The sequence below is a fragment of the Musca autumnalis genome, unplaced genomic scaffold (genome assembly GCF_047663935.1).
Source record: "Musca autumnalis isolate F117 unplaced genomic scaffold, ASM4766393v1 scaffold_2, whole genome shotgun sequence".
In the NCBI taxonomy this organism is placed as follows: domain Eukaryota; kingdom Metazoa; phylum Arthropoda; class Insecta; order Diptera; family Muscidae; genus Musca; species Musca autumnalis.
Genome location: NW_027411755.1, coordinates 220,081,782 through 220,098,747, shown reverse-complemented (window position 1 = coordinate 220,098,747; position 16,966 = coordinate 220,081,782). Strand labels below are relative to the sequence as shown.

Sequence of the window (16,966 nt, the reverse complement as noted above, 5' to 3'; positions counted from 1 at the left end):
GGTATACAATCATCCTCATTTATTTGTTGGGGCAAATGACGATACACCTGACCTTCTATAATGGCATAATCCGGGTACTTCTTCGGATCCTTCTGGATACCTTCTCTCAATTTGTTAGTCCAAGGGCACGTACAGTCATTTTCTTTAATAGTGGCTAACTCCAGTCTCTCCACGGGCTGTCTCGACAACGCATCTGCAACCACATTTTGTTTCCCTCTTCGATATCTCACATCGAAAGTATATTGTTGCAATTCCAGAGCCCAGCGTGCAAGTCTGCCTGAAGGGTTTTCGATTGAGTTTAGCCATTTTAAGGCAAGATGATCCGTCACAACAACAAACTTATATCCTTCCAAATACGGCCTCATTTGGCGAATACCCCAAATAATAGCCAGACATTCTTTTTCCGTAGCCGAGTAGTTTTTTTCCGCACCATTTAAATGTCTACTGGCATACGCTATGACTCGTTCTTCGTTGTTTAGTTCTTGCGTGAGTACAGCCCCAAGGCTATAATCACTGGCATCCGTCTGGAGAGAAAATGGTTTGTTGAAGTCTGGACATGCAAGCACTGGTGCCTCCGTGAGTTTTGTTTTTAGTGCCACAAATGCCGCTTGCTGCTCTGGTCCCCACTTCCAATGCTTTCCTTTCTTCAGAAGACTGGTTAATGGCTGTGAGACGATTGCTAATTGAGGCACAAATTTACGGTACCATGATGCTACCCCCAAAAATCTGCGTACCTCTTTGACTGAGGTTGGGGCTTTCATTTCGGCGATAGCTGCCACTTTCTCCGGATCTGTTTTTATGCCTTCGCTACTCACCACATGACCTAGATACTTGGTCTCGTTTCGGAAAAACTCACATTTGTCTGCATTGATTTTTAGGTTAGCCGCACGTAGCCGCCTAAATACTTCCCGCAAGTTTTCCAGATGCTCCTGGAAGGTTCTTCCTGTGACGATAATATCGTCCAAATAGGCGAAAGCGTGAGGTTCCATTTCTGGACCTATCACGCTATCGAGCGCACGCTGAAAATTTGCCGGTGCTGAGTGTAAACCAAAGGGCATGACTTTCCATTGGTAAAGTCCTTTTCCAGCTACGGCGAATGCTGTATATTTCCTGCTCTCATTTGCCAGGGGGATCTGCCAGTACCCGTCTTTCAAATCCAGGCTACTCACAAACTGCGCGTTCCTTAACCGGTTTAAAATAGTGTCCACCCTTGGTAACGGATACGCATCGGGTTCTGATCGTTTGTTCAGTTGTCTGAAATCCATGCAGGTGCGCCAGTCCCCATTTTTCTTTCGGACCAGTGTTATGGGAAAACTATATGGGCTCTTTGACGGCTCAACACACCCGCGTTCGATCAGTTTGTTGACTTCAGCATCGATTATTGCTTGCATCGCCGGATTCCGTGGAGCATATCGCAGTTTTATTGGACGATCGTCGGTCATTACAATTTTATGTTCGGCAATGTTGGAGAGTCCTTGAATTCGCTGAAAACTCGGTAATTCTTTTGCCAGAAAATCGTTAACCCCTTTTCGTTCTTGGTCCGTGAGCTTGTCATTCTTCACGTTAATATGCTGTGAGACACTGCCTCCATATTCACTTGGTTTGCTTACCTCATCTTGCACACCGCTTTCTTCAACGGCAATAATGCAATGCTCTGTTAGTTGTGATGACTTAACCAATTCCACTCTGAGCCCGGCGCACTGGATGATTGTGGGGAATCGTTTCATAAATTCTAAGCCTAGTAGTATGTCCTCTTTGAATTGTGGCATAACTAGGAATGGCACAGTGGCGCTTTGATTTACAAATGTAAGACGCAGATCCGTGGATTTTGTTATGTTTACCGTAGTGCCATCTGCCAGAACAACGTTAGCGATTTGTCTGTTGTAAATTGGTTTTTTCTTCAATCCGTCGACAAATTCCTTTCTAATGAAGCAACTAGTGGCTCCCGTATCCACAGTGGCGGTAACCAGTCGTCCTTCGATGAGCACCTTCGCCGTAAGTCGGTGGTCTTCACATTCAAACGAGGTGCCATTTTCGTGGTGTCTCTTGAGTGAGGAGGCCTGTTCTTGTGAGTCCTCGGCATTTTCGTTCCCTTGTGTATTCTCATCTTGTCCTTCCGTTCGGTAAAGGTGTTGTCTGGGATGATCGTTATTTCTAGCATGGTTAGGCTCGTATCTCGATGGTTCGTAGCGTCCAGGATTTGGTATACTTTCCAGATCATCGGTGAGTTTTATCAATTCAGTGAGTGACATGAAATCTTTCCGCTTAATATACCATTGGTACTCTGGTTGTGAATTTCTAAAGATTCGTTCCAATTTTTCCTCCTCTGTCATTTCGGAGTGCTGCATGAGATTTTGGATAGCCAGTACATACTCTTTGAAGGGCTCTCTAGGCCTTTGAATTCTTTTCCGGATCTCATCGCCCAATTTTTCGAAATACCTCGGAGGAAGGAAGAAATTTAGGAAGTCCCTTTTAAAGGTACTCCAGGTTGCCCAATGGCTATTATTATTTCTGAGCCAGATCAGGGCTTTATCTCGAAGCAATTCCGGCATGACAATTATTAGTTGGTGTAAGTCAATGTTGTACATTACGGCAAGTTCTTCCACCCGTTCCACGAACTCTAAAGGATCCTTGCCCTTGTCGAATTTCACGTTCCATTTATGGATTTGGTCTAAAATTTGTTGTGGCGGTTGTAATCTAGTTGGGTCAGCCTTGGATTTACTGGTGACAGGGCGTTCGAATTCTGCTCTTAACGACTGATTTTGATTTAAGCTTTGTTCACCTGATCCATTAATGGGCGGTTTCACTACGTTGGAGACGGGATCGTTAGAGGTTTCACTTTTTACCGGCGATATAAGTATTGCGCCTTCTTCTTTCTGTGGAACTGTCAATTTTGCTGGAGATCGGGCATTCGAGGATGATGGTGCATTCAAACTGTCATGCTTAGTTTGTAACTCCAATAATCGGGATAATTCTTTTTCGTCGTGGTCTAGACCTAAGAACTTCGCCCACCTCTTGCGGAGGTCGTCCACTTTTCCTGTGGCATCGATTTCGAATTCCGTCAAATAAGCGATTAGTTCCTCTTGCCTTAAAGAATATGCCCACGACATTCGCAACATAGCTGTTGATGTTTTTAAACTTTTTTACGTGGTAATAATATTTTTTTTTGCACTGTATCATGAACACACTGTTTTTAGTATCACTGTTTTCGTTTCTTGAATTTTTTTAAGGTCTCGTAAGCTTATAAACAATTTTCCCGATTTTTTTTCTTGGTTGTTTATTAATCACTTATTCTGATAGTCATTTTTGTTTTGTTTTTTTTTTTTAGTATAACTTTCACCTGATTTTATTAAGTTTTTTTTCCAATAGTTTTTCGTTTATTTTATGTGCTCTCTCTTTTAATGTCCCTGCTCGGGCGCCATTGTGACGACGTATTTATTACCTTGAAGCTGGGGTAGGTTCAGCGGGGCCAGGGTCGTCACAAAAATTTATTTTTGATTTAGAGACATTAGAGAGAGAAACACATCAGTTGATTTCCTTTTTTTTCCAAAATACGTTATAAACACACTTTATTAACTAATTTTTATCACACTAACACTACACCTATTTAACACTAAATATACTGGTACATAGATGGTCGGGCAAGTTTATACGAAGAAATTTTGGCACGAGATGATATGCTGGACGAATCAGGTTTGAGGAGGCTTGTACGCGGCGGCAGCGGGACACAGCAAATTGGGAACAAGGCGGTAGGCACAGGCTTTAGCGCAGCAGCGGCTCGATGAATCTGTCGTCAGAACGGATGGCAGCGACTCGTTGAATGACGACGGTGCAATTGCATATGTTTTGGCACAGCCGTGGCCCGACAAATGCTGGAGGCACGGCGTAAACACGGCACCGGCGTCCGGATGATGCAGAGGCGGTCGGGTACGCGCTGAGGTGTTGTCGAAACGTCGAGGTTCGTTTTACAACCCCACTCGACGAGACAGACACTATTTCTACGGTGCGTCGAGGTTCGTTTTACAACCCCACTCGACGGGACAAACACTACTTCTTCTGCGCGTCGAGGTTCGTTTGCACCCCACTCGACGAGACCGACACTATTTCTACGGTGCGTCGAGGTTCGTTTTACAACCCCACTCGACGAGACAGACACTATTTCTACGGCGCGTCGAGGTTCGTTTACACCCCACTCGACGAGACAGACACTATTTCTACGGTGCGTCGAGGTTCGTTTTACAACCCCACTCGACGGGACAAACACTAATTCTTCTGCGCGTCGAGGTTCGTTTACACCCCACTCGACGAGACAGACACTATTTCTACGGTGCGTCGAGGTTCGTTTTACAACCCCACTCGACGAGACAAACACTAATTCTTCTGCGCGTCGAGGTTCGTTTTACAACCCCACTCGACGAGACAGACACTATTTCTACGGTGCGTCGAGGTTCGTTTACAACCCCACTCGACCACGTAGAAACTACATCTACTCTATTTTTCCACAGAGTCAAGGTTTTGTTTTGCAACACCACTTGACTACGCAGAAACTACAATCTACTCTACTCCCACAAAAGCCAAGGTTTTGTTTTCACACCACTTGACTCAACAACCGCCAACAGACGACTGCCCCGATTGTCTTCACAGCACTTCCTTTTATACACGCTGGTGGCGGCTGGCCATCACACCAACACAGGTAGCCCAGCTGATCGTATACTGATGTTGATTCGTTTGACTATTGACCGCCAGGGTACCGCATGTTAGTTCCTCTCCTTTGTCACTAGGTGATCAGTTTGTCCGTTAATTTGAAATTAAAACTAGTTTAACATTTAATAAACTTAAAGTACTTATTGTATTTCATAAATTTTTATCAATCAAAATAAACACCTGTTTCTTTTTAAATACGCATAATAAAATAAAATTACATTTCATTTAACAAAACTATTAAATTCAAAAGAAAATAAATCCATATTTTTATGTGGCCAAAAACGAGCATCAATCCGCGACTTTTGGTCGTTACACTATTGTTTTGAAAAATATGACTTGTACTAACATCGCACTTATTTTGACAAAATTTGGAGACTGCTAGAGTTGTGTCAAATGAACTACATATGTATATGTTCACTAGAGTGGGGCGATTTGAACATCATCTCGGGCGCCTGGAGTTTCTGATTCTTTGGATTGTACTGAGCAAAAAAGTGAACTAGACCATATGTCTACGGTGAAAATCGAGCCCCCGGATTTTGACTTGAAGTTTTTTTCAATGATTTTTGCATATTTTGGCATATAATAACCAAACCACTGAGATTTTCGATCCAACACAAAGATTCACCATTTTATTAGCTTTCTAATGATATACATATACGGTTAAAATCGGTTTCAATATCAGAGTATCCGGTTCAAAAATTTAGTTAACCGGATCTATCCTCCAATCAAATTTGTTATTAACGTGTCCGTCATTACAAAAGCTATTTATGGTAATTATTTCAGAAGCACCACAAACCAATAACGAATATGCATAAAAACAAAGCATAGTTTTCTGAACAAAAACCGGGTAAATGTCAAAAAGGAGCATGAAATCGGGGAAATATCGATTGGTCATCAATGAGAACCGTACCTAAAATCTTCTGAACAACATTTTTGTAGAATATTTGGATGCTGTAAAATCTCGTCTTGTGGTACTTTCACTACGGTTCAAGAAATAAAGGACGAAAAGGACTTGAAAGGAATTGAGTTAGAGGGATGAAATATTCTTCTTTGAGTCCCATTTTGTAGCACAGTGTCATTTATCGATATTTTCCGAAAAATTTGCACCTTCTCGAGGCCATAACTTCCTGAAGGAGCGTTCCAATGCTTTTGCGATATACTAAAGAGTTCGTTATTATTGTCTTGGCTACAATTGTTGTCTTTGTGTTGGATCGAAAATCTCAGTGGTTTGGTTGTTATATGCCAAAATATGCAAAAATCCTTGAAAAAAAACTTCAAGTCAAAATCCGGGGGCTCGATTTTCACCGTAGACATATCGTCTAGTTGACTTTTTTGCTCAGTACAATCCCAAGAGTCAGAAACTCCAGGCGCCCGATAACACGTTTTTCCTTCCATACAAATCGCCCCGGCCTAATGTTCACTACGCAGTTCCAATGGCCTATATAATTTGTATGAACAAAGTGCGTATACTTAATATCACAAGTTAGAATTTATTACGTTACTCATACGTTTTGGAACTTGTACACTGAACTAGGAACTAGATTACCCAACTCTGTAACCATTCTTCAGTTCTCTCTCGCTCTCTCTCTATTTCATTCATTTGGAGCAGAGTGAGGCAATGTGAGTTTCATGAGCGTAAATTTACTCTTGCTCACAACTTGTGCAGACTCTAACTGGTTGTGAGCGGAGTGAATTTACGCTCACGAAATTCAGATTGCCTTACACTGACAGTTCATTGCAACCCCTGCTCCTCTCCCTTATTTACTACCTCTGCCTCCGTTAGTTGTTTACATTGGTCAATTTGTATACGAGTACATATTTTAATATTTTATATTAGAGGACCCAGGTCCCCATTGCCGAACCTTCATAATGAGTTTTAATGACAACTTTTCATACTTGACAATTCAAAAGTAGTTATTTTCTACCTCACTTCTTCGGTCCATTGTCAAACCGAGGAGGATTTTAAATTTACCAACAGATTTTTTCTTTTCTCTTACGGACTGTAGGATTTTTTGCCCATTAATGATGTTTAGGATTAATTATCGCCCATTTCCCCTGTCTTTACCCTAAAGCGATCTAATTATAAAAGTTAAATAAAACGGTTAGATCGAATTCTCCAGCTTATTGAGACTTATATGTATGTTTTAGTTTTTGATGGCTGATGGATCGTTGATATATCGTTTTTCTTGATCGGGGGCGCAGCCACCATTGTCTCGAACATTAATTTGAAAGCCGATGCACTCATAAGATTAGCAAGTATAGCGATTATAAAACAATAGGCTCCCGAAATTCGTCTACAAATATAGACCATTTTGGAACACGGGATATTCCTTAATACTTTCTGAAATTTGCATGAAATTAGGTTCAGTAGTTTTGGAAAAATAATGTATTGAAAGGTGTGGGCGTTGTCATCAGGTTTCAAGATATAACATATTTAAAAAAGTTGGCGGTATTTTGGCTCCAAATATATACCTGGGGTACACACAACCCCATTACCTCCCCAAATTTATGCTAAAACCAATATAATCATACGTTTGGCTTATACAAAGAAAGGCGGGGGGAACGTACCTTACCTGCTCGGAAATTCATAATTGCTGCAAATTTGATGGAAATCGGTTCAGTAGTATTGGCGATATAACATTAAAAAAAAACAGGTGTGGTCGGGTCTTTAGGCCCCAAAGAAGTACTACATTGTAGATTAATCCGTAAATTTTTAAAGTGATATATGCGTAATTTTGCAAATATAGCGTTATTTTAAAATATCGCGTAGGGGAGGAATTCCTTTGGAATTCAGTAAAATATGTAGCCTGTTTTCGGGGACTATCAGGAAATGTACAAGATTTCCTGAAAATTTCAGGAAAATCGGTTCAGTAGTTTTGTAGATGTAACAAGTTTTAAAAAGTGGGCGTTGTCTCGCAAATTCATTTCCAAACCGATACATTCCTAATTATTTTAAATATAACATTTTTAAAAAATAGGGCAAAGGAAACTAGATTTATAGCCTACTAGCAAAATGTCCGCTACTTCGTATGCGGAAAGTAAATAATATACAAGTAAACAGTTTTTAATATGAAAATGGTGGACACTGAAAATTTTGATGTACTAATACCTATTTTAATTGATACTTAATTTAATTTAAGTACTGTTCGTTTACCTTTAGTTCGAATATCCAAAAAGATCCTATCGCACACATACATCAATAGGAACGCACATTTTAAATTTCAGTCAACGTTTTATTAGAACGGTACCGGAATTTTGAAGATCTTATCCACATTTTCCAACCTAAGTGGCTGTAATTTCGGAATTTGTGATATCAAAAAATGCCACTTAATGCGCACGCTTTGTCATGGCCCCTATATAACAGCTATTTTTTTTTTTTTTTTTTGAGATATTTTAATTCTGCCATTTTGTTCTCAGGGGGTACCAATTTTGTTAAAAAGATAACTTTTTTTTTTAATTAATTTATTTTTTATTTCAGTGCATTATTTAGAAACCGCCTTCGCATTAGTGTACTGAATAATAAAAGCAGTAGTACATTATTCAGTACAATTTTTTTAAATCCTCCGTATTACATGTAGAAACAATTCATATATTTTAAAGGGGTATTTTCATAAACATTCTGATCAAATCTCTATAAAAATGCTCATAAGAAAAATCATTTATCGGTTCACTCAATACCACTGCTTCAATATTTGGTACTATTTAGTACTTTTAGTACAATTAGTACTTCTAATACCCTTAAAAATCAGGATTCCACTTCTATTCCTTAGCTCAATACCAAATTTATTGCACTTTCGTACTTTTCGCACCCTAATTATACAATTCTAGCTTACATAACACAAACATTGTTCCACAACATCCCATACGGGACAAGGGAGACTTCTCTCATATCAATGAGTGCACCCCGATTCATATTTAGCTCAATGATATGGGACCTACTGTTTATCGCCGCGTCCGAACGGCGTGTCTTAAGACACCACTTATGGAGAAGTTTTTCAAGGCTGAAATACTCAGGAAATGTCGCCAACATTACTGAGGGGTATTTTGCCACCGTTGAAAAATGTTTTGATGTTGCCTGGCCGGGGAATCGAACCCCCGACCTTCTGCGTGCAAGGCGGGCGTGCATACCATTGCACCACGGTGGCACCCACAATTCTAGCTTCACCCAACACTAAATTTAGTACCATTTTGTACTTTTCGTATTTAAAATACAAATTCAGTCCTTAGCGACCTCCATACCTAGTTACAGAATTTGTATGCATTTGAAAATCTCCTCAGCTAAACACCAAGTTAGACCATAATACAAAAATTCGAAACTCCAGCTATATCCCTTTATGTAACATTAAAACGATACCAAATTTAGTGTTTACAATAGGTATAAGTTTCAAAAATTACGTCCTTATATCCAAAACTATATCCCAACCGCGATAGTCATTTACAGCTTTATATGTTCTCCAAAAAACAATCATAGCAATATTTAGTACTTTTCGTATATATAAGTACGAATTTGCAAAACCTCCCCTTTATTTATTTCCACTCTAAACGCCAACTGCTTAGCTATCCTAATAACGAATTTCACAATTTCAACCATCCACAACCACATCCATATCTCAACCATACACACAAACACCGACTATAATACCAAATTTCAGAATTTCACCTCTATTCATATACCAAATTTAGTACCATGTAATACTTTTTGTACGAAAATAGGAATTTTAATAACTTCGATTGCCCACCCCACCAGTAATCTTAATTCTATATTTCAGGATTTTAGCTCGATGCTTTAACCAAATCTAAATTGTATCACATTTAGTACTTTTTGTACACATATGTACGAATTTCCAAAACTATCTAAATCCTCCACTCCAACAATAATCTTAATTCCGAATTTCAGGATTCCACTAAATTGTACTAAATTTAGTACAATTTACCATGCATGGACTTCCCCATGAAAAACATCGCTGCAGACAGGACCACAAGAAGTATTTTCGCTAAAAAACGATCCTCAAACCTGAGAATTTGAATTGAATGCTGCTATTTCAGACATTTTGAAGAACTGTGGATGACTTACCAATCGATTGTTTTGAATTTTGGTAAGGTGTGATTTCAAATTATCGGAATTTTACTGTATTCCAAATTGTGAAGTTGATCGCGATATCTAACTTATTGAAGTCAGTGTTTATAGCGCTTTTGAAGCCACGCTTACTAACTTTAATGATATTATTTGTAATTATATACTTTTGAAAAAATGTTGCTGACTGCGACATTTTACTTCCGCGACGACCTATCAGGGTCAATACAGTAATTACCATAGGATTGCAAACAATTTTTAAACTATACGTTAAAAAATATCTTTGATTTCACGTTTTCTTAAGAAAATAGTGGGGGAGGCACCCTAGGCGCTCCACTGACCAGTACAAAAACAGGTTAAAATCTATTCTCAGACCTAAAAGCTCCACATACAAAATTGTATCAAATTAGGTCCAACCGTTTCGGAGGAGTTTAAAGTCTATCACCGCGACAGGAGTATTTTATATATATACCCAGCAAAATGTTTGCCTCCAAAGAGGCAGTTAAATGATATGCACAAGTGATCTGGAAGTGCATCAAATTATGCATTTTCACTCATGATTTTTACAAGAGCGTGACTACTGAAAGAGGCACTCCATTGCACTGCATTTTAACTGACCATTTGGCACTGCATTTTAACTGACCCTCTGGCACTGCATTTTAACTGACCCTTTGGCATTGCATATTAACTAACCCTTTGGGATAGAATAAGAGGCAGTCCAAAGCACGTGTTTTGATACAGGCATTCTGCGGAAATTGTGCAAGCCATTACAAAATATGCCAGAAGAAATAAAATGCATTTATTATTTGTGTAAAAGAAAAATATTAAGAACTTTATTACATTAACACAAATTATGAAAATTCTCCATTGAATTCAATCGCAAACATGCGTGTTTCCTCCGCTCTCCATTTGTTCCAAGCTGAACTGTTTTTGCTTCATTTGCTAAATGGGTTGTCTTCACATCACCAGTTAAGATTTCGACATGTACTCCAACAGCACTCCATTTGGAAATTTTCTTCTCGTGAGTTACCGGAAAAATGTTCACAAATTAAATATTATTTAGTTTGTATTAACAAATGTTTGGAAATGTTAACACGCTGATCTCTTTTTGGAAAATGCCTGTAGAGATGTACAAGCTGATTTATGTACATGTAGGGATCTCTAACAACTCCTAATAAAATGTAGCGAATGGAGTGCCTTTTTCACGACTCCGTTTGGACTGCATCCGGATGCTGCTAAACTGTGAGGAATTTGAGTGCCTTTTTCACGACTTCTCTGAACTGCATCAAAACATGCCGTGACAGAACTAGTCCACATTGCACTGCTTCCAAATTATTTTGCTGGGTATATTTATTTTATATTATATATTTTTTATATTTTTATCATGACCATTACTTGGTTCTTAACTTTAACTTATTTATTTCGATCATTTATCAAAATTAAATTTAATGATAGCAAATATTATTCTGCAAAATTTTTATGTGGTTTTAATATTATGTCCTGGTGGGTATTTGCATGACTTTTTGCTACATAAAGAACTACTCATAACGGGGATTGGCGGTGAGCCAGTGAACTTGTTTCAGATTTAGTTTTTCAGTTTTACCAGTGGTAGTAGTCCCACTGAAACGGAAATCGTATACTTCCTCACACATACATTCACACACGACTTCCACTGCATTTTAAAATAGCTTCACAGCACAGTCAGGTTTATTTCGTCTAGCCCCAGGAAAAATAAACGATGAAAGTGATCCGATGCAAAATTATGAAACGGCAAAGGACAAAATGTCAATGGGGAGATTTCTAAGAGAAAAGCAATGAATAGAGCTAAGGTGTGAATACAAAAAAAAATTGTGTATATGTGTTTGCGTATGTGTTTTTGTGTAAATATCAAATCGTAAAATAAAAAAATGTATAAAAGAACTGCAACAAATACATATGAAGAAATGTGCTTAAAATACGAAAAGTATGAATGGAATATGATGGCTTAAATTCTTGAAATTTGTTTAACGAATGCATTAAGGAATTTAAAGAAGCGGATTCACATGCACTTGCATAACTTAAAACAATTTCAATAAAAGATATTAAGTATCGTAATTTTTTTTCACTCTCAGTAAAGTATCTTAATGGAGTTGTATGATATTTTCGACAGAAACAGATAAATTTTCCCATTCCAGCTTCGTATCAGTAACAGAAATAAACAAGTAAGAACGGCGTTAAGTTCGGCCGGGCCGAACTTGTTATACCCTCCACCACAAGTTGTATTGAAGTAAAATGGAATAATTAGTTTTTTTCCGTGTATGAAGAAGACTTAATACTAAATTTCAGCAATTTCGGCAAAACAATGTGAGGCACCATCCTATGGTTGCTATTTCAAAACGTCGATCTATACCGACAAATTTCTGACGGAAAGTTTTTAGGCTCAAAGAAGACTAAATACCAAATTTCTATATATATGTGGCTAAAACTAAAAAAATACCGAAAATCAAGAAGTAAGCTTCTATGGGGATATATAGGAAGACGTGGACCTATACTGATAATACTCTTCTGGAATATTTTATAACTCATGGAAGACGAAATAACGAATTTCAGCCATTTCGGTTGGATATTGACGACACAATCTTCAGTATTACGAAAATCCGGAGGTACCGTTCTATGGGGGCTATATCGAAACGTTGACCTATACCGAGGAATTTTAGTCAGAAATGGGGCAATATGAAAGCGTGGACCTGTACAGACATATTTCTGGCGAACAGTTTTATATCACATTGAAGACTAAATACCAAATTTCAGCCATTTTGGTGGAATATTGAAGACACTACCTTCAAAATTCGAAAAATCGGGAGGTACCGTTGTATGGGGGCTATATGAAGGCATGGATCGATACCGACAAGGTCTGGGGGAAAGTTTTATACCACCAACGTAGACTAAGTACAAAATTTCAGCCATTTCGGTGTGATAATGAAGCTAAAACATTCAAAATACCGAAAATCGGGAGGTACGGTTCTATGGGAGCTATATGAAGGTGTGGACCGATATCGACAAAATTCTGGGGGAAAGTTTTATACCCCTAAAGAAGACTACGTACCAAATTTCAGCCATTTTGGTAGGATAATGAAGCTAAAACCTTCAAAATACCGAAAATCGGGAGGTACGGTTCTATGGGGGCTATATGAAGGTGTGGACCGATATCGACAAAATGCTGGGGGAAAGTTTTATACCCCTAAAGAAGACTACGTACCAAATTTCAGCCATTTTGGTAGGATAATGAAGCTAAAACCTTCAAAATACCGAAAATCGGGAGGTACGGTTCTATGGGGGCTATATGAAGGTGTAGACCGATATCGACAAAATGCTGGGGGAAAGTTTTATACCCCTAAAGAAGATTACGTACCAAATTTCAGCCATTTTGGTAGGATAATGAAGCTAAAACCTTCAAAATACCGAAAATCGGGAGGTACGGTTCCATGGGGGCTATATGAAGGTGTGGACCGATATCGACAAAATGCTGGGGGAAAGTTTTATACCCCTAAAGAAGACTACGTACCAAATTTCAGCCATTTTGGTAGGATAATAAAGCTAAAACCTTAAAAATACCGAAAATCGGGAGGTACCGTTCTATGGGGGCTATATCAAAACGTGGACCGATATATCCCATTTTCAATACCAACCATCCTGCAAGTAATAAAAACTTCTGTACCAAATTTTGACTCTCTATCTTTAAAATTGCGAGCTGTATCTTGATTTCAACAGACAGACAGACGGACGGACGGACGGACGGACGGACAGACGGACATGGTCAAATCGACATAGAATTTTATGCTGATCAATAATATATATACTTTATAGGGTCTCCGACGAATATTTCGATGTGTTACAAACGGAATGACAAATTTAATTATACCCTCCATATGGTGGAGGGTATAAAAAGTCATTTCTTAAAACTGTTTCATTTAAAGGGCTGCAAAGTATTTAAAATCATATTTATAAATGTTGCATTAAATGTTTTTAAATTCCCCTAACATTTATTATACAAATAAAAAATACATTTTCCGGGAATATTTGTGGTAACTACAAATACATGAATCAATTTCTGCTGACAGTGATATGTTCCAACAATGTTTTTCATTTTTCAAGCAACGTTTTCCAGTAAAATTATTACACAAAACGTATGTAAAAATATAACATTGTGCACAATCAAATTTGTGCAAATCATTGAAGTGTGTCATAAAATTCCAAGAGTTTTTTTATTAGATTTTTATCCAAACAAGTATGAAAGTATCAGTCAGCAGTGCTGACGTAGATATACCCTCAGCCTCTGACCACAAAAATATATTGATTTTGTATCACGAGTTTTCTTCAAAATACGTGAAATTTTTAGGTACCGTAATGTGGGGCTATACCAGATCATTGACATATACCAAAATTTTTTAGTGAGCAAACTTTTGAAAGATGGTCCAAGTAGTTATTTCATTTTTGTGCAATAACATTTTTATGTTGGGAAATCAAATTTCATTCGGCAACTTAAAACGCGTTTTTCTCGAAAGTTAATTTTTTGAGATGTGTAACTCTTTGAGTAAATTAGCAATATGTACATTGATATGCATGTTTATAACCTCAGCATTTACACTTTCATACAGGCAAAATGTGCCTCATCGAAATAATGATTTTAGACCCCAAGTATGTTTGGACGAAATGTGTTTTACACAATTTGGAGTTGATTTAGCCATGTTCGTCTGTCTGTCTGGCTGACTGGAGCGCACGATAACTCTCGAACGGATGAACCGATTCGGTCCAAAATTTGGCTTTCGTAATATTTTGTCCAAACTTAGTTTAAGTTCGCAGATGGGTTATATCGGTCCAGTCCTTCCAGTACCTCCCCCACAAAAGTTCTGAAATCTTCAGAAAATTTGTGAGCACTATAACTCTTGAAGGAAGTAACCGATTTGGTCCACACATTGTACATCGTGAAATTTCTACCAGACTTAGATGAGGTTCCAATATGGACTCAATCGGTCCACTCCTTCGGGTACCTTCCACACAATATTTCGGAAAAAGTTCAGTTTAGGACCTGCTCTCGGATAGCTTCGATTTTTGTTGCAGCAACTTGTATTCACTGCCCCCCCCTACGACGGTATAAGTTTCATCAGGGGCAAGTCCATTTCTTCCTGACAAAATAGCCTGAAAGTTACAAAAAACCCCTATAACACCGTGTAGTCGTTGATGTGCAAGATAACTCTCGAACGGATCTGTCGATTCGGTCCAAAATGTGGCCTTCGTAATACTTTGTGCAAACTTAGTTCAAGTTCGAAGATAAGCCATATCGGTCCACTCCTTCAGGTACCTCCCCCACAAAGGTTCAAAAATGTTCGGAAAAAGTGTGCGCATGATAACTCTTGATGGGAGTGGCCGATTTGGCCATGTTTTACACATCCTATTATATCTACCAGATATAGATCAGTTTCGAATATGAACTATATTTGGCCAGTCCATTTGAATAAATTCACTATAACCTGCTCTTGATTCACTTTGATTTTTGTTGAAGCAACTTGCATTCGCTGACTCAATTACGAAAGTAAAAGTTTTCTCTGGGGCAAGTTCACACATCTTGAGCAAACTGTCCGAAAGGTGTAAAAAAACCCCTATGGCACCGTTTGTGGTGGCTTGAATCCAATACTGCGTTCGTCCACACTTTCTATATCGTAATATTTCTTCGAATATGAGATGAAATTCGAAGGTGGTGCTTATGTCCACTCCTTCCGGTACCTCCCACACAACAGTTCGGAAATATTCGCAATATCTCACAAACGGAGCAACCGATTTGGTCCAAACTTTGGATATCGAAATATTTTGTCCAAACTTAGTTCATGTTAAAATGTGGGTATTAACGGTTAAATCCTTGGGGTACCAACAACACAAATGTTCAACATTTTTGTTTGGTAAGGGTCCTTTCGAGAATCCTTTGGATATTTTTACCGGGGGTTTCCTAGTGACCCTGTTTACAGCGATATTATGTTTATCGTAGCTCTATCTATCGATATCCCCCGCAAATTTTGAGCTTTGATCCAATCCATATTTTTGTCGGTTCATACGCCCAACATTTGAAAACCCCACAAAATACTTAAGCTTTTTTGGGAAAAAACGTATTTCAATCCACACAGGCTGAGCGTATATCTCTTTCGGCAAAACCGACTGATACTTTTTTGCTTGTTTCTACCACTTCTACTTTATTTTCTGTCAAATTTGCAAGTTGATATCTCTAAAACTCAACGAGTTACAGGTTATTTTCTAGAAGTTTGGCATAAATCATCAAAAAAGTTTTTTGAGTTTATGAAGCTCTAAAACACTTTAAATCATGTTTGATCTTGCACAGATATTAAGCCTGATATCTGGATAGCTCTTTACAAAACCAAGTAGTTTCTTTTTTTCTTTTTTGTAATAACATTTTTATGTTGGGAAGTCAAATTTCAATCGGCAACTTAAATCGCGTTTTTCTCGAAAGTTTAATTTCACTGTGCAACATTTATAATGTGATCTTGTGCAAACAATTCGAACTGAGGATTTTTTGAAAGTACAGACCCAAACGACAAGAAGCCCTAGTTGGGTTTTGTTGTGTCCGATCCAGCTCGGATTTTATGGCCCCATCTAAACATAGTTAAATATTGAGTTTTTAAAGAAATTCGGGGCTATATCTCTTCTTCTGACCTCTAAAGCAAATTGGTAGAAAAGGACAAGAAAAAATATTTAAGGAAATAATGAACTCGAAAAACTACATGTATTGCCTCAAATTTCAAAATATATGCAAAAATTCCACAATTTTTATACATTTAGCACCATATCTCCAAAACCGTTAATTTTTTCTGAATATTGGCTTTTGGAAAAATATTCCCTGGAATGCAATACACAAATCTTCTGAGTATGTCATTGTTGTAAAATGCCTCTATGCCGTTGTTTTCAGTACATTTTCACCGACGATTTAATAAAAATGTCAATAATGTAGTGAAATCCGAAATGCGAGAATAAACTGTTGGTGTGAACTGTGTTTGAAATACGTGTTGTAAAAGATATGATGCAAAATACCGCTAAAACAACATGAAGTAAGCATTTCAGAGTTTCAGAATGTTATAAAGAATTGTTGAGAACTTTATTTGGAAGATTTATGCAAAAGGTTACTTGGTTCAACTGCCAATA

General features: G+C 38.1%; 1 protein-coding gene across 1 annotated transcript in view; it reads right to left on the bottom strand.

The window, feature by feature from the left end:
* Positions 1 to 3,689: 3,689 nt before the first annotated feature.
* The window catches only part of LOC141392525 (uncharacterized), a 152,017-nt gene continuing 138,740 nt past the window's right edge, over positions 3,690 to 16,966 (bottom strand). The window contains exon 2 of the mRNA XM_073965463.1: positions 3,690 to 3,934. Coding sequence (XP_073821564.1) covers positions 3,690 to 3,934 — 245 coding nt within the window. The remainder of the gene's footprint in view (positions 3,935 to 16,966) is intronic.